The following is a 26,527-nucleotide window of genomic DNA, read 5'->3' as shown; positions in this document are numbered from 1 at the left end:
CAACATATTCGAAGTGCAATACCACATCCCATAATGCTTTTAATTCAGTCTAACTTGAAGCACTTTTAACATGTCCTTAACATGTCCTATAAGTCTGTCTAGATGAAGAATTGAGGGAAACATGTTGTTGTATGGAGTGGACTTGATGTTTTCGGAGAACATTTTAAACACGAGTAGGCCTATACGATAAGGATATAAACAGGCCTACTTTGCCAAACATTCTCCTTGGTCTGGGGCAGGTGGCTATAATACTACTTGTTGCAAAGTCACTGAAACGATTTCAATTAGGCCAAGCCTGAAGAAAACATAGACTCTAATCATGGTATATTCGTTACACCTGATCTTATAAATTGACAACGTTAAAGGACTATTTTATTGTATTTGTAAACATAGGCCTACATTAGAGGATGGATGTTTGGTCCTATTGTGGAGCAGTAAAAACGGTTTAGGTTGTTATGTGTTTCAAGGCAGGCTAAGGTAGCCAACTACGTTTTCTTTTTCATTTCTTTCCTTCCCATTAATTAATTGGGCGGTATAGCCTAGGGCTATTAGGTTATATGTCGCTATAATTCTGGGCTCTACTTAATCAGGCTGTGTTGTGGGAGTCATCTCAATTGCTTGTACATGGCAGTTACAAATTAAGCCGCATATCAGGGCACATATAAAACGCTTCAAATAGGCATATAGGCTGTATTATACCTCTTAATAAGAATGCTGCGGAGCACAGATCTATCTGGCGCTGAGGGATGCTCTGAATGACCATATGCTAATTGATAGATCCAATCAACTACATAATAGTCAAGTCAAAGAAGACAAACAGCCAACAATGAGTTCTAATGGTTTTATTGCTTGAGAACTGCATAACCCAACAGTGGAGGCCACGCCGCTCAAACGGGCAGAATAAAATCTCTATTTGCTTTTTTATAAGAGGAGTGGATAAAACTGCGGCTTGTTGTCCTATCACATGACCAGCGGGAAAAACAAGCAGTTTTTGTATTTGTCATTATTATAATTTTTTCACACAGTCAAGACAACATAAATTCTGCTGCTGCGGGCAGGCACAAAATCATTTCCACTTGCAGTGATTTAGATGAAGAAATCAAGGAATCAATCTAGCGGCTTCACACAGTCTGTGAACTCTGTAGTGTTGTAAATTAAATCAATAAAAAGAAACGTTGGCGGTTTCATCATCAACAGCTTCCTCCATAATCGCCGTTTAATGCTCTAACGAGCGAGGAGAAGCAAATTATTTGCAACGTCGCAATCATCAAGGCTGTCGAGAAAAAGGCTACATAAGAAATTAAAAAGCGATTCTTCCTGGTCTTTCCCGCATTTAGCGTTCTCCTTTTTACAATTTATAACCAAACACCCTTTTATCCATTGGACATAAGTATGTTGTTACACTCTTAGACACTTCATTTCTGTGTACAATACTTGGCACCATAATGCAGTAACAAAAATAGACAAAAAAAAGTTTACATTTTTAAGGATACCCATAAGCCTATCTAAAATATCACATTCAGAACCATAATATTATCACATAGAAATAAGTTAGAGTAAGAATAATAATGAAATAACGTGAGACTGCTATAATATATGTATGAAACAATATCTTATATACTTGCATGGTCTATGGCACTGCTTAAAACATTCTTGGATAGGTTATAAATCACGTTGGCTGAAAAGATTCTCTTTTTTTTCCCCTCTTGTAATTACTATTCAAAGGTCACTGGTGGCTGTAGGAACACCCAGACAGTCACTCTGTCTCCATGCACTTCAGCATAACAATTTTGGTAAAGAATTATAAATTATCTCCTTTAAAAAGTACAGTATATAAAATGAGACTCAATAAGATGTCTGGCAATGGCAGTGTGTATAACGCACACAACACACAACTCAAAATAAAACCGAAAAGAAAACAAAGTATAATATTATTGTACTAGATAAAACCGTTGGAACTATAACTGAAAACAAACTATCTAATCTAACAAGGGGACCACAAAGTTTGGCCAGGAAAAAAAAAAGAGAGAGCACTAAAAATACATTGACAACTTTATGTTATACTGCCCCATGTACAAATAAATCTAACAATATAGATACACAACTTTTTTTTGCATTGCACTTCTCTTTCTTTTTTTTTTTCTTCTTTTTTTTTAACATCTTACATTGAAGAGTAGCATCTATATGTTGAGGCATACCTAAAAAAAAAAAGTTGCGAATGTGGTATAATTGTCTAAAGTCATCATGTAGTACTGATTTCAATTAGAGTTTTGGCAACAAACAAGGCTGTGACATGAAAGAGAGAGAGGGAGTTGTCCGTCCTTTTTTTTTCTTTTTCTTATTCTGGGGAATGGGGTTGCATGGCAACGGTGAGGTCACTGATGTGTATCTTGTCTGGAGAAAGGGGCTTCTCTCGGCGGGCCAGTCCACATTCTCAGCAAGTGTTTTGTGGAGAGAACGATCACCCTTTTTTTTTTGTTTTTTTTTTGCTTTTTTTTTGTATGGATGGAGGAGGCTGTCAGAACAACTGGTCAGCACTGCTGAAAAGTTTGCGTAGGTTCTTGTGTGTGTGTGTGTGTGTGTATGTGTGTGTGTGTGTGTGAGAGAGAGAGTGTGTGAGAGAGAGAGTGTGTGTGTGTGTGTGTGTGTGTGAGAGAGTGTGAGTGTGCGTGCGCGCATGTGCGTGCATGTATGTGCATTGGTGTCCTGCTTCTTTCTCCTGCGTTCTTCTCACAGAGGCTCTTCACGGAATATCTGCTCCCCTCTTTGGCACCACTTCCCTGACAACATAGAAATCAATGAAAGGGATTTATTTCCAAAATGCAATTGATCCATTCCGGTATTATAGAAGACAATGAATAGATAACCTGTTGGTGCGCTGCCGTCTTAAAAAAATATACACTTTTATCATCAAAAACAGTGTTTCCCAAAACGTCACAAAGCCGTCATGGGTCCCGAGTAAATACCCCCCCATTGTTTTTAAGCAATTTTATCAATAGTTTACACACCAAAAAATCTAAAATCAAACACTTTCTGAAATAAAACACACTTTTCAAGAAATTACATACATTAAAAAATAAATAAAAAAATAAATCAGAATTTCTCATTTGTGTCGTTTTGGGAACCTTTGTTCTAAAATGTCCCTGGCAAAGCTCTTCAAATGTCTAGTCCAGTGTTTCTCAAACTTTCAAATTTGAAGGCCTCCCCTTAACTCCGACAGTGTGACGGTCTCATTTGGTTCCATTTGCATAATGTCAGAGTTACAGACTTGTATTTGGGTCAATTTAGACCCACCTAAAGGACCCCACAGAGTCCCCGGAATCCACTTTGAGAACCACTGGTCTAGTCCAAGACAAAGTTTTACTTTCTTGACAGCATTATTGTCTGAGCAGTAGAGAGTAAATCCTTTTGGATTTGGGTTTTATTTATTCGGGAACCAGACATTGCAATCGCTGCACTTTACTTGTGGACCATAACACATTTTTTTAAAAGCCTCTTTGATTCAGGACATGAAAAGCAAATAATAATAATAATAATAAATAATCAAAGCAAATGAATTGAAACAATGCATAATTATAATAAAATAAATTTAATATTTACCACGACATCATCACTGCACCACACAACAGTTGTGCTTATTTGCATTAGGTTTACCTGCCCCCGGTGCTATTCGGAAGGACAGGAAGACAGGCTGGCAGGGGGGAAAGAGAGACAAATGAGAGTTAGCAACAAGCTAACTGGGTCTCTCACACACAGGCTGGGGCGATGGCACAGTGAGTGAACATACAAGTTGAAGGCTTTATTAATACGCTTTGGGCAAGTGAAAGCTTAAACTAATAGCTGTGCTCACACACACCCTATTTGGCAGAGAGAATATATTGCACACACACACACATACTTATACTCATGTACGTTTTGCCAAACATAAGGTTACGTACGTTTATAAGCTTTTAGCTTCAGCCTGTTCCATTTTGATCACCTTTAACTATGAAACAGTTTGTGTATGTTGGTGTGCATGTGACGTTATGGATGCAGGTGAAGATGATCAAAATAAACTAAACATGTTCTTGCATGCATACTCTCCGCTTAGACGTACAAGCGTTGCGACGCTGGCCTAACACAGCAAAATCCTGTTATTTATTTGTAATTTTGTTGTAACTCATAGAGTACAAAATGTAACCAAATGTAGCTGTAAGCGTCCATTTGGTTACATTTCTACACTCCGAGTTCAACTTACACTCAGGATTTCATTGTGCATACACACAGGTTAAACTCACATACCGGGGAGCGTGTGTTTTTTCTTCCCCCCACATGCTAACAACATTGGACATTTTTTAAACATAGCCGACTGTGATTTTAGCAGCAATGTGTGGGTGGGGATGGCGGAGCTGCCGCAGTGTCTTAGTGTTGCCCCGGTCACCTCACAGACACACACTACCGTCCACTGCACACTGGGTAATGATGAAAGACCTGCGGGCCTTTGGCCTCCGGCGCGGCCTTAAGGCGCCTCTCTTTCAGCCCCGGGACCCTCGCGTCTGACACCGTCGACTGGAGCGACCGTGTTAAACACTCTCAATACAGTCAGTCAGCATGACAGAACCCCCCCCTCCTCCCCACAGCTCTGCCCCGGACGTTTAGGTCATATATGTGACACATTCACACTGTAAAGTCCTTCAACTCTTAGAGGATATACTATAAATGCAACCAAATGGACCCGTAAGGGTCCATTTATACCCTCTCGGAGTTAGGAATGGATAGATTAACACTGAGTTATTGTGTAGTTAAACAAAAACAAAAAAAGAAAAAAATCGTCAAAACCTTAGTTGTAACATTAAGTCAAGATAATAATTGTGTATATTTGAGCGGTGCAAACCGCTTCTACATTTCACTTTGTGTGTATTAGTATGGATCTCTTTGTATGGATAGCCAAAATGTATCTGCCAAAATGATTTAGTACGGATCTCCATGTATGGAGATCCGTGCTCATACGGTGAAAGTAACTGACGTCACGGACAGAACGGCCCATATAAGGAGATATGCACGTGTGTCGTGTTTGCACCGCTCACTTCGCACAGGTACGACTTTTAGTGAGTGTTTCACTTAATACATGGAATATTCACTTAAATCACATATGGCAAAACATCAACGATGTGAATAAAGAAACACACACAGCCAACAAACATTGGATGAAGCAGTGAGTGAGTGCACAAGGACACAAACACACTGAATAAAGGCTGTTACCTTGTGGTCGCCCATGCAGACGTTGGGCCCTATGTTATCATAGACTATAGACTTGTCTTCATTGTCAGGCTGTGGAAAGAAAGACAGAATCAAAACGTCAGTGCAGTTCTGAAACACACATTTATCCCTATTATGTTAAAGGCAGTGTAAGTGATATACTTTCGTTAAAACAGGTGTTAAAGAACTATATATTCCGTATATTAGGGTCTAACGGAATACAACCCCTGTTACTTTACAAACAGTCTAATGGTTAAACTGCTTGTAAAGTAACAGGGGTTTTCCCAGTCTGTCCAGTTATTTTCGTACACAGAAAATTAATTTTCATGTCGAGACACCAATTTAATCCAATCAGGAGAGTGAATTAATACAGGATACAAGTGAGACTGGAAGTTATGATACAAATAAATACCCAACAAAAGTGGAATTGGAACATAAGCTGATAAACTATCTTTGCAGGGTTCTCGTTCCTGATTTGATGACATTTGTGACCCACCTGAAAATTTTTTGTTTAATAAACAGCTGGAAAGACAGGGAAACCCCTTTTATTTGAACAAACACTTCAGCACAGTAAGTGACCAAACAATTTCACTTACGGTACCAGGATTTAGAGGTTTGGTATATAAGAGCATTCCTGGTAATGTCTTTATTAACAGCCAATGAGGCCAGCAGAGCACACCTCATGGCGTGCTCTGCTGGCGCACAGGCCTACTTGTGCACAAGGTGCAAGTAGGCACCTCCACAGAGTGCAGTTCTAGTTCATTCTCTAATTTAAACATCGACATATTCTCTGCATGTGCAGTACAATGTCAGTAGAAGAAATCATAAAATAGCCAGTAATAACTTATTAATGGCACTGTTATTGGATTCTCTTTTTTTGAGGAATACACTGATTCCTCAAGGTATCTCATCTGTATAAGACCTCTGGCAATATAGTAATATATTATTGTGAGAAGTGGGAAACTCGGATCAGCGGATCGCCAGAAAATATAGTGATCTGCAAGTACTCTGATGTCATCAACATGACATCATTGTGACGTCATAGACTGGCCTGGACTTCATATTTACTTGCACCAACAGAGTACTGGAAGTACTGCGTTCGGCTGCGAATGTATGTGTGTATATGTACTAGGTAGGAAGGTGTGTGTTTAAGCCCGTCGCCCAATCAGGGACCAGCATTTCTAGCAACGTCATCATTAACAGCCAATGAGGGACCAGCATTCCTGGTGATGCCACTGGTGACGCCAGTGGTGATGCACCTCATGGCACGCTCTGCTGGCTCAAGTTAACACCTCGACAGAGTGCAGTACTAATTTGGACTTGCATTTATGTATGTGCTAAAAGAGCTCAAAGTCAACGTGGAGGCAACTTTGGAATATCAATCTACAGTATAAACAACGGAGCAACTACTGAAGATTTCTCACCAATATTTGAATCTTGGAGAGGAACTACACAACCAGCTTTGAGCCCTATATACTTCGTCGTACAACGAATAGTGAAAAGAGCAGATCTAAAAGCTCACAATGCATATGTCATGAGCTTGAATATCTGATGTTTGTTTATATATTTGAACATTTGTGCCAATAATGACTTGCCCAATAGAAGGAGGCCAGGCTGAATGTGCTTAAACAGAATGACACAGGGGCAGATCAGCAGAGGGGACATTCATTGGTAAAAAAGAAAAAATCACTGGAATCAACCTGCAGGCACATTAAAATTGAAGATGTAATTTGTCAGGGGGGACAATTTATTCATAAATCTGCCTGTTGTAATCATTTTGCATAAATATATAATGATGCTGGTTTTGAGTAAGGGTTTGTCATGCGCGAATGTGCCGTAAAACGGGCCAGCCCTTTATGAAGGTGCTATAATGCTAAATCTCCATACAATGAAAGTGTTATCACAAAGTCATGAAAAGCTGCGGCGGCGTTGCATGTGATTTATGCACAACAGAAGCATCCAATGGATTAAATCAGCTCTTAAGCTTGATTCATACTTATAGTTGTGCCGGTGTCGCGCGCGGAAAATAGCAGATCTCTACACGATCACAATATTATATAATATAACAGATATTTCTGCACAACTGAGTCCAACTCATGCCTTAGGAAGACAGCATTGTTTTTGCTTTGAACGTTTTGAGCAATGACAGTCAATAGTAATGATGATGATTGGTGACAAGGGTTAGTGAACAAAGAGGATATCATTGTTGTCGGGCCAAAACCTTGTATCTCCATATTTCAACTTCTTATGTTTTTTTTAAATCCATAAATGAATGCCCTACTTAGAGGTACAACAGAGTCGTATATAACTAGTGGAAATATCCGACATCAATTATAAGCTTCACAACGCATCGCAATGCAATGCTTTGTGAGTGTATAGGTCTGCTATTTCCGCTAGTTTTGAAAATGAAAGTGGTTGAGTGGTTCTGTGGCCTCTATGGCAGGGGTCTTCAACAGGGGGTCCGGGACCCCTTGGGGGTCCTCAGAGTTACCACAGGGGGTCCTCCAAATCTTTGTGTGATAGAAACATTTTTTCTCCTTTTTAATATTAACCACTTGAACCCAAGCATTCTGAGAACCTTAGCCAAAAATAGCAGATCTACAAGCTCACAATGCCTCGCAGCGCAAGGCGTTGTGAGCTTGTAGATTGGCTATTTTCGGCAAATGTGGTGTTTAGTGTAAAGGGGGAAAAGTGCAGAGTGAAAGGTCAAGTTTGTTACCGTCAATACTTTGTTAAGTATTGACGGTTCAAGTGGTTAAATATCTGAAAAACAAATTGACATGAATCCAACATACATTGATGATTGTGCTGTCAAACGATGAAACTATATGGAATCTATGAACAGGTTGTGGGGGTCCCTGCTTCATCTCTCTCTCAACTAAGGGGTCCTTGGTCTGAAAGACCCCTGTTCTACACATACTGAACCAATGAAAAGTCAAAACAAGCTTGTCTAAATAATAACTACACTGGATCCGATGGAACACGGCGGTTCTTTCCATCTCCGGGGGAAAGTAAGCCTTTTGGACATAGGAGGTTTCTACAGCGACAGCGACAGTATTTTCCTAGTGGCCAGATACACTCCCACTGTAATCCGCGTGCCTATTCTGAGAAAATTATGTTTCAATATCACTTTCAGCAAACAAAGGGAAGTGTTACCGACTGAGACATGATCTGGAGAGAAGAATATAAATCACACCGCTCTGGTTGAACTAAAGACTTTTTAAACAGCCAGGCACCTCTCAACCTACACACACACACACACACACACACACACACATACCTAGATGTACACACAGACTGTCACAGTTGCACACACATACACGGCCATCGACACCACACATTCACCATTCACACACTCACGCACGCAGAGAAACACACACACACACACATCCACAAAACGCAAGAGTCTCCATGCTGGTGTGGAGCGCTGTCAGCTGTGACTAGGTGAGCCGTGGCTGTCGCCGCTTCAGAAGAAAAAGAGATAGAGCGCCTGAGAATGAACCATAAAGTGAAATCCAAATTAACTTCAAACCAATCCGCCAGTCGAAGAGGGTCAACGCCGCAGCCGCCGGCGTGCTCTCGCTATAGCGGGACCCCCCCCCACACACCACTCTACCTTTTTCTAGCGAGCTACGCACCGGCAGACCTCGCTATTTGTCTGGCGAGATACACCACCCCCTGCCTCCCCCCACCACCCCCACACACACACACACACACAAGCCGCTGCCTCCCAAAGCCCGGGGATACATTCATCAAACAGCACACTGGATAATTTACAAAGGCAGCATAAAATTGTGGATTTTCGGCCTGCATAATCTTTAGACAGATAAACAAATTACCCGGGGCCCCTCCGGCAGAGACGGAGCGCTCGCTCGGCTAAACATTCATTACCGACGCTCCCGGGGCCGGCGCCGCGCGCCACAGCCAACGGGCAACCTTTGCCGTGTTAGGGCTCGGCAAGCAGAAAATAACATGATGGTGAGTTAACCGACCGTGCCATGATAGATGATGCCACACGCTGGGGCTGTTTACAGGCCCATGTCCCAACAATCTGTAACGCTGAGAGCTCGGGAGTGAGCGTGCACGCGTGCGCGCACACACACACACACGCGCGCGTCTGTGTGTGTGGCCAGTGAATCATCAGCCAATCTGTGATAACACTAACTGTTAGGAGACTGCCTAGTTCCCGTATATTACGAGCAATTAGCTGGTAATTGAGAAAAACAGCAAACAGTGGCCCCGCTAAAGGCAGTGTGTGTGTGTGTGTGCATTTGGGGGCAACGTTTGTGATGCACTGGTTGTCTGTTACACGGAAATGTGTGACTGTACTGAACAGCATTTGCCTCGAATGTTGGCAAAGTGACAAACTGAAGGTCACTCTATGGTTGCACTGGTAGTTCGACGCGAAGAAGAGCATCACCCTGAAAATATCGTTGTAATTAAATGTTATGGATCGTCATAATCATTCTCAAATACCCCCGCAGCCAACTTGTATTGGCAGCACTTGCCTTCTGACTGACTTTTAAATAGTGACTGACTTCTTAGAGTGACCATTATGCAGTGGTTTTCAAACTTTTTGTGGCCAAGGCACACTATTGTACAAGTCAAAATTTCAAGGCACACCTGAATGCATGGTGAAAGTGGCTCATCTACAAACACACAATGCATTGCGACACATTGTAGATCTGCTATTTTGGAAAATGTGTGAGTAAATAAAATACTGAACATGAATTACAATAATGGCATGCCCAACATAGTGGGAGGTTCTGATTTTGTCTCTGTATTGGGAAAAGTACTGAGAAAGTAAAGAAAATAAAAAAATATTCATAACGTTTTGTATAGCCCAGGGGTTTTTAAAGTGGGTGACGGGGCACCCTGGGGTGCCGTGGCGTGATGCCAGTCTAGGGGTGCCGCGAGATAATTTGATAATATTTGGAATTCATCAATATCACTACATCAATATCACTTCACTATGCTTAGTAAAACAGACCTGATTTGCACTGTACTTGATGAGTTCTTTTTCAATCTACGACAACTCTCTTCACCAAAAATAGCCGATCTACAAGCTCACAGCGCAAAAGGCATGCTGGGGTTCAAGTGGTTAAACGCCAAGCATAACGTTACTTTCACTCAGTTCTGATGGAAACAGATATTTCTCCAATAGGATGTAAGATTCTAAAAATTAACTCATACGGAGCCGATCCCGAGAATACTTGTGAAAAATACTCGAGTATCATGGTGCCGATCCCGAGTATACTCGCGAAAAGTAATATATTACTGTAACGGCGGTTATCCTACCGGGTACATGCGCGGAAGGTCCCGAGACGATCTCCCTCGCCGATTCATCATCATCACGGATCCACGAGCACAAAATAGTAATCCCATAACATTGAGGCAGACGGGGAATCTCATCTTTAATGTCCATTATCTCCAAACAACACTTTCAAAGCGAGGATGGCAGTAGATGCTCGCTTATATAACACATGTTGAAAAGCACCGATCGGCCATTACACAACACCATGTGGACGATGACCGCTTCCTGTGAATGATGCGATGACGTCAAACCGGAAGTGTTTACACTATGGACTTCTGGCCTTCAAAATAAGACAACGGTCGTGGATGCAGCCTGCGGGAGGCACGCTGGACATTTTAATCCGTTAATTTCAGGAGCACGAAATGAGTTAACAGTATAATTCAGGGGTGCCGTGGATGAAAAGGTTATTTACAGGGGTGCCCTGAGTCAAAAAAGTTTGAAAACCCCTGGTAATTGCAGACAGTATATTACAATAATGTGTGAGGTTGTCACAAAATTCCAAGGCACACCTGGGACTTGTCTGTCTGACGATACACCGTTAGGGAAGCACTGTACTATGGTATGGGCTGCAAAGTTTAAAACCTGCTTGTGATGCGTCAGTCGCCGAGAAGAAAGAGCAGGAAGGAATTTCTCATTGGCGGCGGACAAAAGAAAGACAAACTTCCTGTGCAGCCACCCCACTGTGTACTGACTGTTGCTGTACAATACAGTACTGCCCCAGCCCCCCTCCCCACTTGAAAGCTGCTGTTGTCCAATGCACGTAACAGCCCAGTCTCCATAACAACTTAACAAACCCAATATAATTTGTTGTACGATAAATAGCTAAAATAGCTGATCTACTACAGTGGTGGCTCAATCTTTTCAGGCCACTCACCCCAAAATAATCATATTCTAACTGGTTGACCCCCCACCTTGATGAGCAATAAGAGTTGAGGCATTACATTTTGTATAACACGGTTCTATTGCGAAAATAGCTGATCTACATGCTCGAGCATGTAGATCTGCTATTTTCACAATTTCTGTCTCTGATATTTGAATTTGACATTTTAGATGTGCACATACCCGCTATGCACTTAAACTTTTATGTTGGTTTGTTTACTGTTGAGTGAGAAAACAATGTTTTACATTTAGTTAATCATCTGAGGACCCCCCCAAAATAATTTGGGGACCCCCCCTGGGTAGTAAAGTAACCAGTGCAACGTATTCCACTGCTGCACCAAGATGCTCTGGATCAGTGGTTCTCAAAGTGGATTCCAGGGACTTTATGGGGGGTCTAAATTGACCCATACAAGTCTGTAACTCTGACAGTGTACAAATGGAACCACTGTCAGATGTTAACTCATTTAATGCCACCCTTTCACCACTAGAGGGGGCCCAGTGTGCCACAGACAATCCCATAGAGATATGCTGGTATATGCAGAAGCCCTGCAGCCATGACTTGCCTGAACACTTTCCTTTGTGCATGTACAGGAAGAGGATGAAGTTAGCTTGAAGTTAGCTATTGGCTACCAATCATTTTAAAAGCCTTATTTTCGTCAACTTAGCCATGATTAAACCTTGCACACCTCATGCATGGGAAAAAAACAGAGAAGAATGAGCTCTAAAAAATCCAATGCAATCCTGGATTGCATTGTTGTGGGTTTGTGCAGTTTGTTCACAGCTTTCAAACAAAAAAATCCGATTGGAAATCCGTTCAGGCATTCTTGAGATAATAGCCATTATGTTTTACACTGTTGTGAGCTTGGAGGTCTGCTACCTGAGTTGTATGGGGGTTGTATGGGGGTTAAACATAAAAAATCGCGATTGAAATCATGTTCACTAGTTTTGATGGGGTCCAAAAAAAAAAATTCAAAAAAATTTTTTTCAAAAGTTTTTTTTTTTTTTTTTTTTTTTTTTTAAATCACGAGTATACTCGTGATTGGCACTGTGGGATACGCTAATATATCACGAGTATACTCGTGATTGGCACAGAATGAGTTAATGGGGGAGACCTTGAAATGTAAAAGTTTGAGAAACATTGCTCTGGTTAAAAAAAAGAAGAAAAAATGCAATTCATTATAACGGCTTCCTTTAAATTAGTGGTTCTCAAACATTTTAATGTCAAAGACCCCCATAACTCTGAGAGTGTACGGCTCCATTTGTAGACTCTCAGAGTTAGAGACCTGTAAGGGTCCATTTGGAACGCCCTCAAGGATAACAGAGGGTCCCTGGCTGGACCCCACTTTGAGAAACAACTGCCCTAAATTAGAAATGTCAATTTGCAATGCGATAGGGATTGGTATGTGAGATATCACTGTAGGAGTGTGTGTGTGTGTGTGTGTGTGTGTGTGTGTGCGTGCGTGCGTGCGTGCGTGCGTGCGTGCGTGCGTGCGTGTGTGCGTGCTCGTCATGGCTGCATAACTCCAATAAGGTCTGAGAAAACTTTTGCAGGGCTGTACAGCAGATCTTCACATAATCCAGCAAACAAAGTAGGGGTATTAAGAATGAACAGACTGCAGCACAGACTGGAGGAGGAGGAGGACTGGAAAGGGGAGAGAGAGAGGGAGTGAGAGAGAGAGAGAGAGAGAGAGAGAGAGAGAGAGAGAGAGAGAGAGAGGGAGAAAGAGAGGGAGAGTATAAGCGGTATAGATGGCAGATTGGTAGGGGGTTTAGAATGGTACAATGGGTTTTGGATTTGACTCCGGGCCTAGCTCTGAGCCCGCCTGCAGCATTGGGACCAGAGAGAGAGAGAGAGAGAGAGAGAGAGAGAGAGAGAGAGGAAGAGATAGAGGGAGGGAAGGGGGAGGGGGGTAGAGGAGACAAGAATAAAAGAGTTGAGAGAGAGAGGGAGGGAGAGAGAGAGAGAGAGAGAGAGAGGGAGAGAGAGAGGGAGAGAGAGATCCGTGGCTTTATGAAGATGACAGGGTCCACTGGAAGCCTGGGATATATATCGTTGTTGTCGGGTGGAAACCTTGTATGTCCAAAATTGTTCGTTTGGCATTTATCATTTTAAAAATGACTTAAACTAGTGAAAACAGCCGATCTACAAGCGCACGGCGAGGCGTTGTGTGCTTGTAGATCAGCTGTTTTCACTACTTCTGTGCGACCGCCTTGTATGATGAAGCAGGGCTTCGTCACACAAATCTGAAACTTGGAGATATGAGGTTTCTGTCCGACAGTGACGATATACTGTATGTGTGAACCGTGGCATAGAAAATGAGTGAATATTCACACCCACCCACCCACTCATCCCACCATCTGCGAGCTGACAGAGGGCTGGAAGAAGAAGCATGCATCAAGGAGAATGTCTTGGTTCAATGAGAAAAAAATGGATCCTTGTTTTCGTTGCAAACGTCTTAATTTATCAGGGGAAGGTTTTGCTGAGCGTGCAAAGCTCTTATGCTAGCTCTCAGTGTGAACGCGGCCTTGTGCCAGTGGTCAGTCTTTACCGGAAGAGATGGCAGATGTTGGATGGATTATATGGTGCTGAATGCTTTGCTCATGTCTGTGGCCGAGAGAGTGATGACCAAGCCAGCTTTTGTCAACGAAAGCTCTTACTTGTAGAGACTGCGGTGCCAAAAAGGAGATGGGGAACCTCACTCATTACGTTGCTGTTGTTGTTGAAAATAGCCAAGATACAAGCAGTACAAGCTCACAAAGCAATGCAGTGCGACAGGCCAGTGAGCTTGTAGATCAGCTATTTTCACCATGCGTCGTACCTTGCACGACTTAGTATGCCGCTGTTGTCAGGCGGAAACCTTGTATATCCAAAATATATATATATATATTTTTTTTTTACGATTTTAAATAGTGAAAATAGCCGATCTACAAGAACACAAGGCCTTGTGTGCCTATTTGAAACTTGAAACTTGGAGATACAAGGTTTCTGCCAGACAGTGACGATATACTGCACTGTATACATAGGGCTTAAGTGGTTGATAAGTCATAGGATGAGACTCACCTTTAAAACCAGGTCTCTAGCGGAGGCAGACATCAGGATGCGGTCGCACCAAGCGGGGCACCTGGTGTTCATGTACTCCTTGCCCTGACTGCTGTCTTCACTGTAAGGATAACTGCAAGGAACAACAACAACAAGGCCCATTAAAGGTGATACACCATGAAAAAATGAGAGGCTCTCTATTCAGGAGTGGTAATTTAGCCTCAAACCTTTTGAAAAACGTTTTTGGGACATAAACAATATGACATAAATACTTTTTAAATGTATGGTGTATCACCTTTAATCAGCTGAATACATTAGTTCTAGAGCAGGGGTCTTCAACGTTTTCAGGCCAGGGACCCTTTAGTTGAGAGAGAGATGAAGCAGGGACCCCCACAACCTTTTCATAGATTCCATATAGTTTCATCGTTTGACATCACAATCATCAGTGTATTTTTGGATTCATGTGTGTTTTCAGATATTTAACCACTTGAACCGTTGATACTTAATAAACTTGACCTTTCACTCTGTAATTAGTCTCTCTTTTTCCCCTCTATACCAAAGCTCTTTGCCAAAAATAGCTCATCTACATCTGCTATTTTTGGCAAAATTTCTCAGAATAAAAAAATCGAACCTCTGTTCGAAGTGGAGCTGTGTGTGTGTGTGTGTGTGTGTGTGTGTGTGTGTGTGTGTGTGTGTGTGTGTGTGTGTGTGTGTGTGTGTGTGTGTGTGTGTGTGTGTGTGTGCAACAGCGCCCCTCCCTTAACATGTGTGGCCAGAAAAGGTTACTGCAGGCTACATACCCGGAGACAGACAGACAGACAAACAGACAAACAGACAGACAGACAGACAGACCCACACACACGGCCACGTATAGGGAGCTCCACACAGCTCCAAAAATAAGAAAAAGGTTTAAATCACGCAGAGATTTGGAGGACCCCCTAGGGGTCCCAGACCCCCTGTTTAAGACCCCTGTTCTAAAGGGAACTATACAAAAAAAACAAAAAAAACACTATACAATAAAAAAATATATACCGGTATATATAGTCAACTTTTAACGGTTATAGTCAACTTTTTCTTGAAAAACGGATGCTAAAATAAAAATAATGTTTCGAAAATATTTTATAAAAAAAGAAGCTTCATATATGTGTTTCTATTCAGAAATGACCACAAAAAACGTAAAATAATGTTAAAATAATCATTTTGGCCATTGTCAGACCGACACTTTTTTTACATTCCTAGTCTATAGACTAGGAATGTAACACCCTGCCGACACTTTGTTTACATCCTAGTCTATAGACTAGGATGTAAACAAAGTGTCGGCCCTACAATGAAAAAGTTGACTATAGCTCCTTTAAGTATTGTGTTCTTAATGCCATATTAAGTCAATAAATAAAACAAAATGGACAATAAAAAAACCAATAACCAATACAAGGGACAAATGAGGGACAAAATGACAAATGATAAACGTGGCTTCCTGTCATGTGCCTCTTCTCAGAAACAGTCAAACATCAAAATGTTTAATTTATTTTTTGCTGTTCTTTTTCCCTGAGAGAAACAGGAGGTCCATTAGTATAACCAATCATCTGGCTAATCTCTTGAATCAACACACATGGTTGGCTCAATCAAAGCAATCCTTCTCTGCCAACAGTACAGGTTGTGTGTGTGTGTGTGTGTGTGTGTGCGTGTGCGTGCGTGCGTGCGTGTGAGAGAGAGAGAGACAAACACAGAAGGACAGAACGAGAGAGAGAGAATGAGATATAGAAATAGACGGATAGAGAGACAGTCAAGTTTTTCCCCCATATGTATAGCCACATCTCTTACACCATCATCAAAAAGAGATTAGGTGTCGCGGCAAATGGCCAAGAGAGATTGTATCTGGGAAACAGCAGGGAACAATCGCATGATTTAAGCGGCGCTGGGCCCGGAGCCCGCCAAGGAGCCATCGAGCCGATACAGATTTACATTGTTGAGAATTCAATTTGCCCCTCCGGCTCATCAAACTGCATCAGATTTACACGCCACCAATCCAATTTGTTTGTCGGCGCTCATCAGGATAACGCGGCCGGGCTCACATACTGTAATACCAATCCAATTTGCTCCTTCAGTGCCACGCGTGCTAACCGTAGCGTGGCACAAACGAACGCGCCTCTTCGCCCGGGACGGTGATATTCCTAATGATAAAATAAACACAGATACTCTGCATTCTATTCATCACAGTTGCCAAGCCCTGATAGCTTAATTGGACTTTGTTGCCAGCGCAGTGTACATTTGGTAATTGTCTGATTGTTGTAGCAGCGTGTGTTCATGTCAGACTGTACCCAAACAAAGACCACACTCTGATCTGTCTACAGCAGGGGCCTTCAACGTTTTCAGGCCAAGGAAGGACCCCTTAGTTGAAAGAGAGATGAAGCAGGGACCCCCACAACCTTTTCATAATGTCATTGTTTGACAGCACAATCATCAGTGTATGTTGGACTCATGTCAATTTGTGTTTTCAGATATTTAACCACTTGAACCGTCAATACTTAATAAACTTGACCTTTCACTCTGTACTTAGTCGGCACTTTTCCCCCTTTACACCAAACACCACCTTTGCCAAAAAATAGCCGATCTACAAGCTCACAACAACTCGCAGCGCGAGGCATTGTGAGCTTGTAGATCTGCTATTTTTGGCTAATGTTTCTCCAAATATGGACGCTAGGATTCAAGTGGTTAATATAAAAAAGGAGAAAAAGAGTTTCTATCACACACAGAATTGGAGGACTCCCCTGTGGTCACTCTGAGGACCCCCTAGGGGTCCCGGACCCCCTGTTGAAGACCCTGGGTGTACAGAAGGCTAGCTAGCCTTCAGCAGTGAACAAGCGTTACCGGTGGCATCCAATCTATTTGCATTCTACTATACCAATGTTGTGCCTATGAGACCTCTCCCACCCAACCCTGCACGCTGAAGCAAACATTTAACTGTATTGATAGCTCTTGGCTGATCTCTGTGCATCAAAGATGTATATATGTGTGTGTGTCTGCGTGTTTATGCTGGTATTCTTTCTCTGACGTGCATGCATATGTGCTGCAGTGCACGCATATCATTCAGTGTTTTGCCAAGCCTCCCCTGACAACGGCAAACAAACATAGCTGCAGAGGCAGTAAGTCGTCTCGAAACTCGCAGTGCCTGACGTTTCAGCCAATCCCAATACAGCAATCGCCATCCCATGATGCTCTGGGGGACCCTTGACCTCCTGTCATTGATACTGTGTAACTCTTATCTCTGGCTTCCTGCCCTGCCTATATTTCTAAGTTTATATTGCCCTCATCAAATACTGCGCCACTCAATAGGCCACTGTTTGGCTTGTCACTTATTTGTTATTATGTAGAACAAGGTAATAGCTTTTGGTCAGGAGATAGGAGAATGTGGCACAATGGGACTTGGGTCAAAGGGAGCCAGTGCATGATAGAGGTTAGCTGTCTGACCCATCGCTGAGGGGTCAACTTTTAAATCACTTTTTGAGCGGTGGTCACAACGCTCCTATACGTGGCCGTGTGTGTGGGTCTGTCTGTCTGTCTGTCTGTTTGTCTGTTTGTCTGTCTGTCTGTCTGTCTGTCTCCGGGTATGTAGCCTGCAGTAACCTTTTCTGACCACACAGGGGCGCTGTTGTTCAGGATAGGCCAGGCATAGGCCAGGCACACTCACACACAAACACACACAGGGGGCACACACACACACACACACACACACACACACACACACACACACACACACACACACACACACACACACACACACACACAGGGGGCACACACACACACACACACACACGCACACACACACACACACACACACACACACACACACACACACACACACACACACACACCACCGCTCAGTTCACACGAGTGTGATTTTTAAAACACATTACAGATAGGCAGAAAAGGTCTGGAGTGCTGGGAAGTTCAAATGAGTAATGAAAGTGCACTGTTGTAGGGAATACCAAGGCATTCTTCCAGCAAAAAGGTTTAGAGGCTTTTATTACCCCATTAAGAGCTGAGGCTGATGTCTTCTAAATCCTAACAATTTTCAGAAGAAAGAAACGTATGTTTCTATATCAGTGGTTCTCAAACCTTTTTATGTCAAGATTCCCTCAAATTATATCCACTTGACCACGGACCCCCGATCTCAAACTATTTTGTTCTGGGGACCCCAGAAGCAAAGATTTAGATTACAAAATGTTCACTATAAAAATATATACTGCATATTAAATTCAAAGATTTGCATACATTTTCAAGATTTTTCGAAGAATAGCGAGCTCCTACCTAGCTCGCCAATGTTTTAGTTCTGTGAATAATGGTTGCTAATTACTGTATTACTGCCTCTTGCTGTGCTGAGTGAGGCTGGTGGGTGAAGCATGGCTGGTGGGTGACACGCCGTGAGCACTGAGCAGGCCCCATGGTGTGTTCTGCTCAGCGGTTAGTTACCAGTGCAAGACAAACAAGCAGCACTGACAGGGGAGCTGACACTGGCCGGAACACGCGTGAGTGATGTGTCAGCGGCCAAGTCAAACATTAAACTCCAAACCAGGCGTGAGTGAATGGGCTCTTGGTGGGTGCTATAGAGGAGCCTCCATTTGGAGCCATCCACACACGTGTTCCCGCGAAGACGGGGGAAAATGTGGTGCCACCGGAATGGAATGGGAGGTCGTTGTCCCACGGAAGTAACAATGAATAAAACCCTGATTTTAATGGAAAGACAAAGTTGATCTGAAACCATTGTGCTTTGTAACTTTGGTCAGAAAGGTGCTATTCTCTGGGAGATCTCGCTAGTTCTTCGTGTCATTATTTCGACTACCAGCGTCGGCAGGTTAGCTACTCACCGGGTTACTTACTGAGGTTAGGGTTTGGGTTAAGTTTAGACATAGAGGTTGACATTCACCCGCGTCGGCAGGTTAGCTACTCACCAGGTTAACATTCACCTGTGTCGAAATACTGGTAAGTAGAACAAATGTTATGTCGAAATATCGACACGCTCCTGCTATTCTCATCATAAGTGCTATTATCAGCCTGTTTGGAAAATCATTGAAGCATATAAATATTCTTTGTGTGTTCCTAACCAGAAGTAAGACCCCCACCCCACCCCACCCCACCCGGTCCCACACAGGTGGACAATTGTTGCCATTATCAGGTTTGTCCATTAATTAGCGTAATTAGTCTTGCTGTGGGCAATAAGGGCCTGATAGGAGCTGACGGCCTCCGGCCCTCACGCCCACTCGGCCACGTTTACCTTCCGCGATAAGTTTGTGAGCTCGCTAATCGGACACATTAATCACTTCGGCCCCAGCGCGCCGCTCGGCTGTTTGCTGTTGCATTAAGACTGTTATCTCTATTGGAGCCATTGGAGGGTGTGGTATATTAAGAGGAGAAACAACATGTATACCTTTACCTGCACATACACCGCAGAATTGCCCTTTAATGGCCATTGTGGAGTGCAGTTAATCAGCTTTTACAATGGGCGATCCTGTCATCAAAAATGACTGAATGATCATGTGTGTGTGTGTGTGTGGTTCTCCAAGTAAGTTTCCTATCAGGCTTGAGTTCATTGTCTGAAAGAGGTGAGGAGGGGAACTAACCTGATTTCTCAGTGTTTTCCTCTTTAACATCAAACTGACCCCAACCTTGTTAGTCAATAAAGCCATTACATTCTCACTCTCTGGCTCTGTGTGACGGGCGTCTCATCAATGGGCTCTTTAAGCAGCAGGGGAAGGAGCATGGGAACTGTCCCTTTGAGGGAAGCACTATGGAGGGAGCACATCCAGGCCACCCTGAAGACGGCACCCTGCTTTGAAGACTTTCCTCTTTTTCCCCTGACTTTTCCTCCGTCCTCCGTCTGATCCTTCTTTATCCCCTCTCCTCTCTCTGTCACTTTCTCTCTCTCTCTCAGCTCTCCATATCTGGGTCTCACTCGCCCCATTCTTCATCCTTCTCTTTTATCCCTGGGATCACTTCTTCTTTAGCCCTTTGATTAGCATACCAAAACCCCTTCCGCATTTCCCTCTCCATGCCTTAAGTGACATTAATGCTAATTGGGGGCAGGGCACTCCTAAGTAGCTCTCTGCCCAGTCTGTTTGTACACCTGGTGGGGGGGCTCTGCATGGGGGGAACGTGTGTGTGTGTGTGTGTGTGTGTGTGTGTGTGTGTGTGTGTGTGTGTGTGTGTGTGTGTGTGTGTGTGTGTGTGTGTGTGTGTGTGTGTGTGTGTGCGTGTGTGTGTGTGTGTGTGAGAGAGAGAGAGAGAAAAGGGCACCTCAAGTCCTATCCTGGCCAACCCCCATACCTGTCTAGAATAGATCTATGTGGCTTGCATCTTTAGGTCTGCAGCGAACTGTTTACCATCAGTTTTCGTCGAGAGTAGGGATGGGACGATATGAAAATGTCATGTCACGATTAATTCTGACCAAAGAAATTGTGATTTACGATGTTATCACGATAATCAACATCCATTATCCTGGGGTGGAACATTTGCCAAAAATAGCAGATCTATAAGATCACAACGCGTTGCAACTTGTAGATCGGCACATTTTTGGCAAAGAGATTTCGTAGAGATTAAAAAAATATATTATTATTTTCAGGTCCGTTTTACCAATTACAGAGTGGTACCAGATATGCAGCTCGGCAAATTAAAGGTGAATTGTTTGATTATTTTGAGTGTTTTTTTTTTATCACGATAAACGATAATAACGATTATCGTCCCATCCCTAGTCGAGAGTATCCTGCGACATGGCTGCCATATTAGGAAAATGTGTGTGCAAACATGGGTTTAAATGGTGTGCGTTTGTGTGAATTGAGTGCCTTCTTGACTGTGTGCACACTGCACACGCCTGCGATCAGGAGACATGCATGTAGGCTTGATGGACCACAGTAATGAGGGCCAGTGGGTGTCCTAGCAGCAATCTAGTATTGTGTCTCTAATCACACTGGAGGCTGACGGCTAAAACAAGGACATGCTGTCTTTGGACAGATGGATGTTCTTGACTGACAGGCAGAGGGTCAGAGGTCAGGGCTAATACATCACCGGTGTCACGTTTTAAACTGACAGAAAGAGAGCATTTTAGGAAAACTATTAAGGGTGGAACGGTTTACAAAATTCACGGTTCGGTTCGCTTCATTTAGATATTTTGGTGTCACGGTTCGATATTTTTCGAAACAAAAAATAAACAGAAATGTCCTTGATTGGTTTCGATTGCTGTGAAACTTTGCACACACAGTCCCACCATTTCCCACTAGGCCAAGGAAAAAATGCCACCCTACATTTGTCATGGTGGCGCTACAACTGCCCACAATCGTTCAATCAACATTTCTTTCCCCTGGATTCCTTGGATCAACATATAGGCCCTGTTTGTGCCAGATTACATTTTCCGAGGAGCACAGTTTTCTAGTTTACCTTGTGTTTTAACTAGAGTTCATGCTTACTCAGCTTATTCCGATCTTTGCACTTCTAAGTCCCTCTGGATAAGAGTGTTTGCTAAATGCCTAAATTGTAAATTGGATGTGGTTTCACTTTCAGCAGGAGAGCTGCCCTGCATACTAGTGACCAAACCTTTCACGTCTGCTGGCAGGTAGGCATGGTGAATGCCAACTTGCATTCTTACCCTAACCATGTCAAACACAACGCTAAACCACTTTCATCTTGTGTCCTAGTCTAGACGCAATTGTCTCAGCGGCAGCTGTGTCCCTCTGGTCTCGACGGTTCATGCCGCACACAGCATCCAGGTTAAGTCAACTGGTTGAATAAAGGCAAAAATATAATCCAAATCAAAACCCTCTGCCCAGTGGCCATGCTAAATGAAGACATGGAGACCTAAGAGGAATTCCACTTAATCCTCTCTTCACACAAGGGTGTCTTTCAACAAAGCCTCCTTCTCACCAGTGTCGTCTCAGGGAAAGAGGCAAAGACACATGGCAGTGGGCAATCTTCAGCTATTATCGCCACAATGGGCCCTCATCATTTCCATGGGCTCACCAGCAGTTAGAATGATGGATGCGCCAGTGGCTGTAAAACAATGTTCCCCTTCAGCTGTTCGGTGCGTTATTACGCCTACGATCCTGCGCCCCCTCTCCCCCGAGCCAACCGCGCCAGCACAGCCACGGCGGGATGTAGCTCTCCAATGCAGTGCTTTTGACGAAAAACGGCCGTCATTAAAAGGACATCTGTGGTACTCCATAAATGGAGTCACGCGCCTCCGCTCCACTGTAGGGTGACCGCTAACGGCGAGGAGAACAAGAGGGCTCCTTCATGTACAACACCACATACAGTGGGGCATAGAGCTCGCATGTACTCACAGCCACCCACTCACACACAAACACACTCATGCAGGGTGACATCATTCACAACTGGTGTTGCTCAAAGAATTGTCTTCATTGCACAGACCAGAACAGCTTCCTATGAGTGTTAGCTTCCTGTGTGCTCTACACCAGAGGTTCTCAACCTTTTCAGGCCACGACCCCCAAAATAATCATATTTTAACTGGGGACCCCCCCCCACCCTGACGAGCACAAAGAGTTGAGGCATTACATTTTGTATAACACGGTTCTATTGTGAAAATAGCAGATTTGACAATTTGCAAAAATATACAACCATACAAAAAGGTATTACATTTTTATTTGTGTTTTACTTTATCAGTGTGGACTACCATCCCAATACAGAGGCAAATTCTATACCCAAATGTTTGGATATACTTTTTTTCACCCAATATTTTCAAACTGGTGTCCCTATTTGGGCAATTCACTATAGGCAAAGAATTTTAAGTATTTATGAATTAATTTTTTGGATTAGATTCTTACTTTTATTTTTGCTAAGTACTGTATACAGGAGTGCCCTGAGATTATGACTTGCCCATTGGTGTGCCTTGAGCACATATTACAGAGAGTGAAAACCACAGTGTGAGTGTCCCTTTAAGGAGCGAAGGTTGAATTCACTGCAATTGACTCGGTGGTAATACACTCCTTGTGGCCTGTAAGTAGGATATTGAAGGCCAGGTTAATTGATTCTGTGGCATGGTGTGTGTGTGCGTGCGTGCGTGCGTGCGTGCGTCTGTGTGTGTGCGCGTGAGTTCCACTATGAATGCAGAGATGCAGTCCACAAAACATGAGCATTCATGCTTCATACAGAAAACTCCAGTACTCTGGGTGCTGCTGCAGGAAAAGCAGATAGTACACAGGAAAAGGGCAAGCTACAAATCTCATTCAGCCAGTCCTTGACAGGGGCATGTCTAACGTGCCTGTGGTTTTGTCTGTTGTTTATGTGTTTTACGGTGCTTCATGACCTTAGTTACCTATGACCCTAAACTGTAGAAAAGTGTTCTTTATTTGACTGTGTGCCCTTTCTTGCAGGCCGGCGTTAACGCGCGAAACTTTTTTATGATGCTAAATGATACTGTGCATCACCCCGCAAGTAACTGAAAATGTGCGTGCAACTTTGTTGCATGATTTTGGAACAGTATAAGGTTTTTGCAACTAGGTTCTTGCAACAGCCAATCAAAATGCTGATATAAAGTCACTTTCAGTTAGGTTTTCTTCGCTCAAATATATTAACCACTTAAAATCGGACGCGAGTTGCAACTTTACTTGGACCGCTTTTTCCCCTCTATACCAAATTTCTTCACCAAAAATAGACAATCTACATGCTTGTAGATCTGATCAGATTGTTGTCTAATGTTCACACAAGAATATAGATGCTGGGGTGGTTAATGACAAGAACCCATTACAAGTACTGTATATTTTAAAAAACATATATATATATATATATATATATAATCGTCTACAGACAGCAAAAAGTGTTGTAGTTTTTATTGTGTTTTAAATGTTTAGTGTAACCATCAAGTTGCATGAACGTCAACAGTTTGCACATCAAGGTGTGCAGTTTCAACGTGCGGCGTCGGCCTTAAAGCCAGCCAGGTTATTAGTTCTCAAGATTGTGCAGAGAAAAAACCTATTTGAGGAATTGGAACATGGCCATTTGTGTCATCTGACCAAATGCTATTTTCCTTTCCGTCAAAGGATACAGTCATTCCGCCTGGCACAATCCGTTTCCGAAAGATTCTTCTCTCACCCCCTGCCTCCCTCCCTCCTAAAACACTGGACGTGTGAATGTTGTGGCATTTTCCCAGATAGTGGAAGAGTCACTCTTCAGCCCATCCTCATAGACCCGCCACCTTTGGAAAATGTATGCTAACGTGCTACGGTTGGTCCCGAGGTGCCTGCCTTGGCTTCCTGTCAAACAGCAAACGGTGAAGAGACAACTGTTTATCAGTTTCACCCTATTCAGTTTTGTTTCACCTCCTGACCGCCTCGGGACACTCCTTTCCAAAGTCTAGACTTGGCAAACATGGAACTGGAGCCATGCCTGCTCTGCGAGTGTCTTCCCAGCTTTCCCTCTGCTCAAACACACACACATACGCATATTAATACACACAGGCAATGAGGAGGGGGGGGGAATATTGAAAAAAAAAAAAACTGTCCACCTGCTCATTATTTTTGGATCTTTCATGAATAAGGTCCATATTTTTTTTTTGTTTCTATTAGCACGGTGATGACTTTAGCGTATTCCTGTCTACATGCATTTGGCTGTTTTGGATGTCAACAGAGTGCCGGAATGGTAGGAATTTGCCGTTTTGTGCTGCCAACGGGATTAAAGTGAAAATGGTTAGCTAGCGTGTCCTGCTAGCACCCCGTCTGTGTGACTGTGTAGAGCCTCACGTTCTCTGCTCCTCTCCCTTTGTCTCTCGACTTGACAAACAACGCAATGAAATCACGAGTGTCAATTTAACTCTTTAAGCCCTCAGTGTTAACTTATCCATTTGTAACTCCGAAAGTGTACAAATGTAACAGGTCCATTTGGTTACATTTCTAACAGTGGGTACACGCTGGGACTGGAGCACCTTTTTTGGTACATCTTCCAGCATCTTCCCATAGCCGTGGATCCAAAATGTGAGATGACCTGTGATGTCATGCCGTACCTTTTATTTCTGTTTTATCTATTAGTTTGGTCATTAAGGTCCACAGAATGAGAGGTCTGCCCTGCCTTTAACATCGCGAAAAAAAGTTATGGCCATTTTGTATATTCACTGTCCCATTGACTTCACTAATACTAGACAGGAAAAAAATAAATAAAAAAAATGTGAGGGGTCAAACTAGGGGTTCTTCATGATTCTGAATCACCTTTTTCCCCACTTCTCTTTGACGAGTCATCACTTTTCACAGTTGTGTGGGGACGTATTTATTCCAAGGAATGTTTTTCATGCAAAACAAATGCTTGCAATGGATTCAGAATCATGAAGAACCCCTAGTTTGACCCCTCACATGCTACTTAAAGCAGATTTATTTCTTTTTTTAAATATTTTATATTTTTCATTTCCTGTATAGTTAAGTCGATGGGACTGTGAATATACAAATGGCCATAACTTTTTTTTCGCGATGTTTACGGCAGAGCAGACCTCTCATTCTGTGGACCTTAATGACCAAACTAATAGATAAAACAGAAATAAAAAGTACGGCATGACATCACAGGTTCAACCCTATTCCTTGGGCTTTTGGGCCTGTGGGTCCCTGACTACTATGCTTTCTTTTTCTAACCACCCCCGTTTTCCCTCTTCGGTGAACTTATGAGTTGTACACTGATGAAGTTGTACCCCTGGGCTGCTGTGTCGCTCAAAATCTCCCTCAAAGCCTGTTCCCAGTAACCAGGTTAACCCATTTTTGACTGCTTTAACCAGTGAAAAATAGCAGATATACAAGCTCACAGCGCGGCACCGAGTGCCGCGCTGCGAGCTTGTAGATCTGCTATTTTTGAAAAAGTCGTGAAAATGTGTGCAAATCTTTGAATATATGTATTTTCAAAGCGAACGTTTGTAACTCAAATCTTGCTTCTGGGTGGTCCCTGGAACTAAATATTTTGAGATGGGGGTCCGTGGCCAAATAAATATCATTTTGGGGGTCCATCACATGTAAAGGTTTGCGAGCCACTGACATAGTAGTCTCTCAAGAACAGACTAACTGAGCTCCAGTTAAGTG

The 26,527-nt window shown here is 42.9% G+C and overlaps 1 protein-coding gene across 1 annotated transcript in view; it reads right to left on the bottom strand.

The window, feature by feature from the left end:
• Positions 1 to 827: 827 nt before the first annotated feature.
• Positions 828 to 26,527, bottom strand: part of inpp5a (inositol polyphosphate-5-phosphatase A) — a 268,437-nt gene continuing 242,737 nt past the window's right edge. The window contains exons 13-16 of the mRNA XM_080740502.1: positions 14,493 to 14,604; positions 5,242 to 5,310; positions 3,601 to 3,691; positions 828 to 2,780 (exon numbers count right to left, since the gene is read on the bottom strand). Coding sequence (XP_080596628.1) covers positions 3,611 to 3,691; positions 5,242 to 5,310; positions 14,493 to 14,604 — 262 coding nt within the window. The 3' untranslated portion in view covers positions 828 to 2,780; positions 3,601 to 3,610. The remainder of the gene's footprint in view (positions 2,781 to 3,600; positions 3,692 to 5,241; positions 5,311 to 14,492; positions 14,605 to 26,527) is intronic.

The sequence above is a fragment of the Nannobrachium achirus genome (assembly GCF_963921795.1).
Source record: "Nannobrachium achirus genome assembly, chromosome: 13".
Taxonomy (NCBI): Eukaryota; Metazoa; Chordata; class Actinopteri; order Myctophiformes; family Myctophidae; genus Nannobrachium; species Nannobrachium achirus.
The sequence above is the reverse complement of the archived record's forward strand: the minus strand, read 5'-3'. Positions and strand labels throughout refer to the sequence as shown.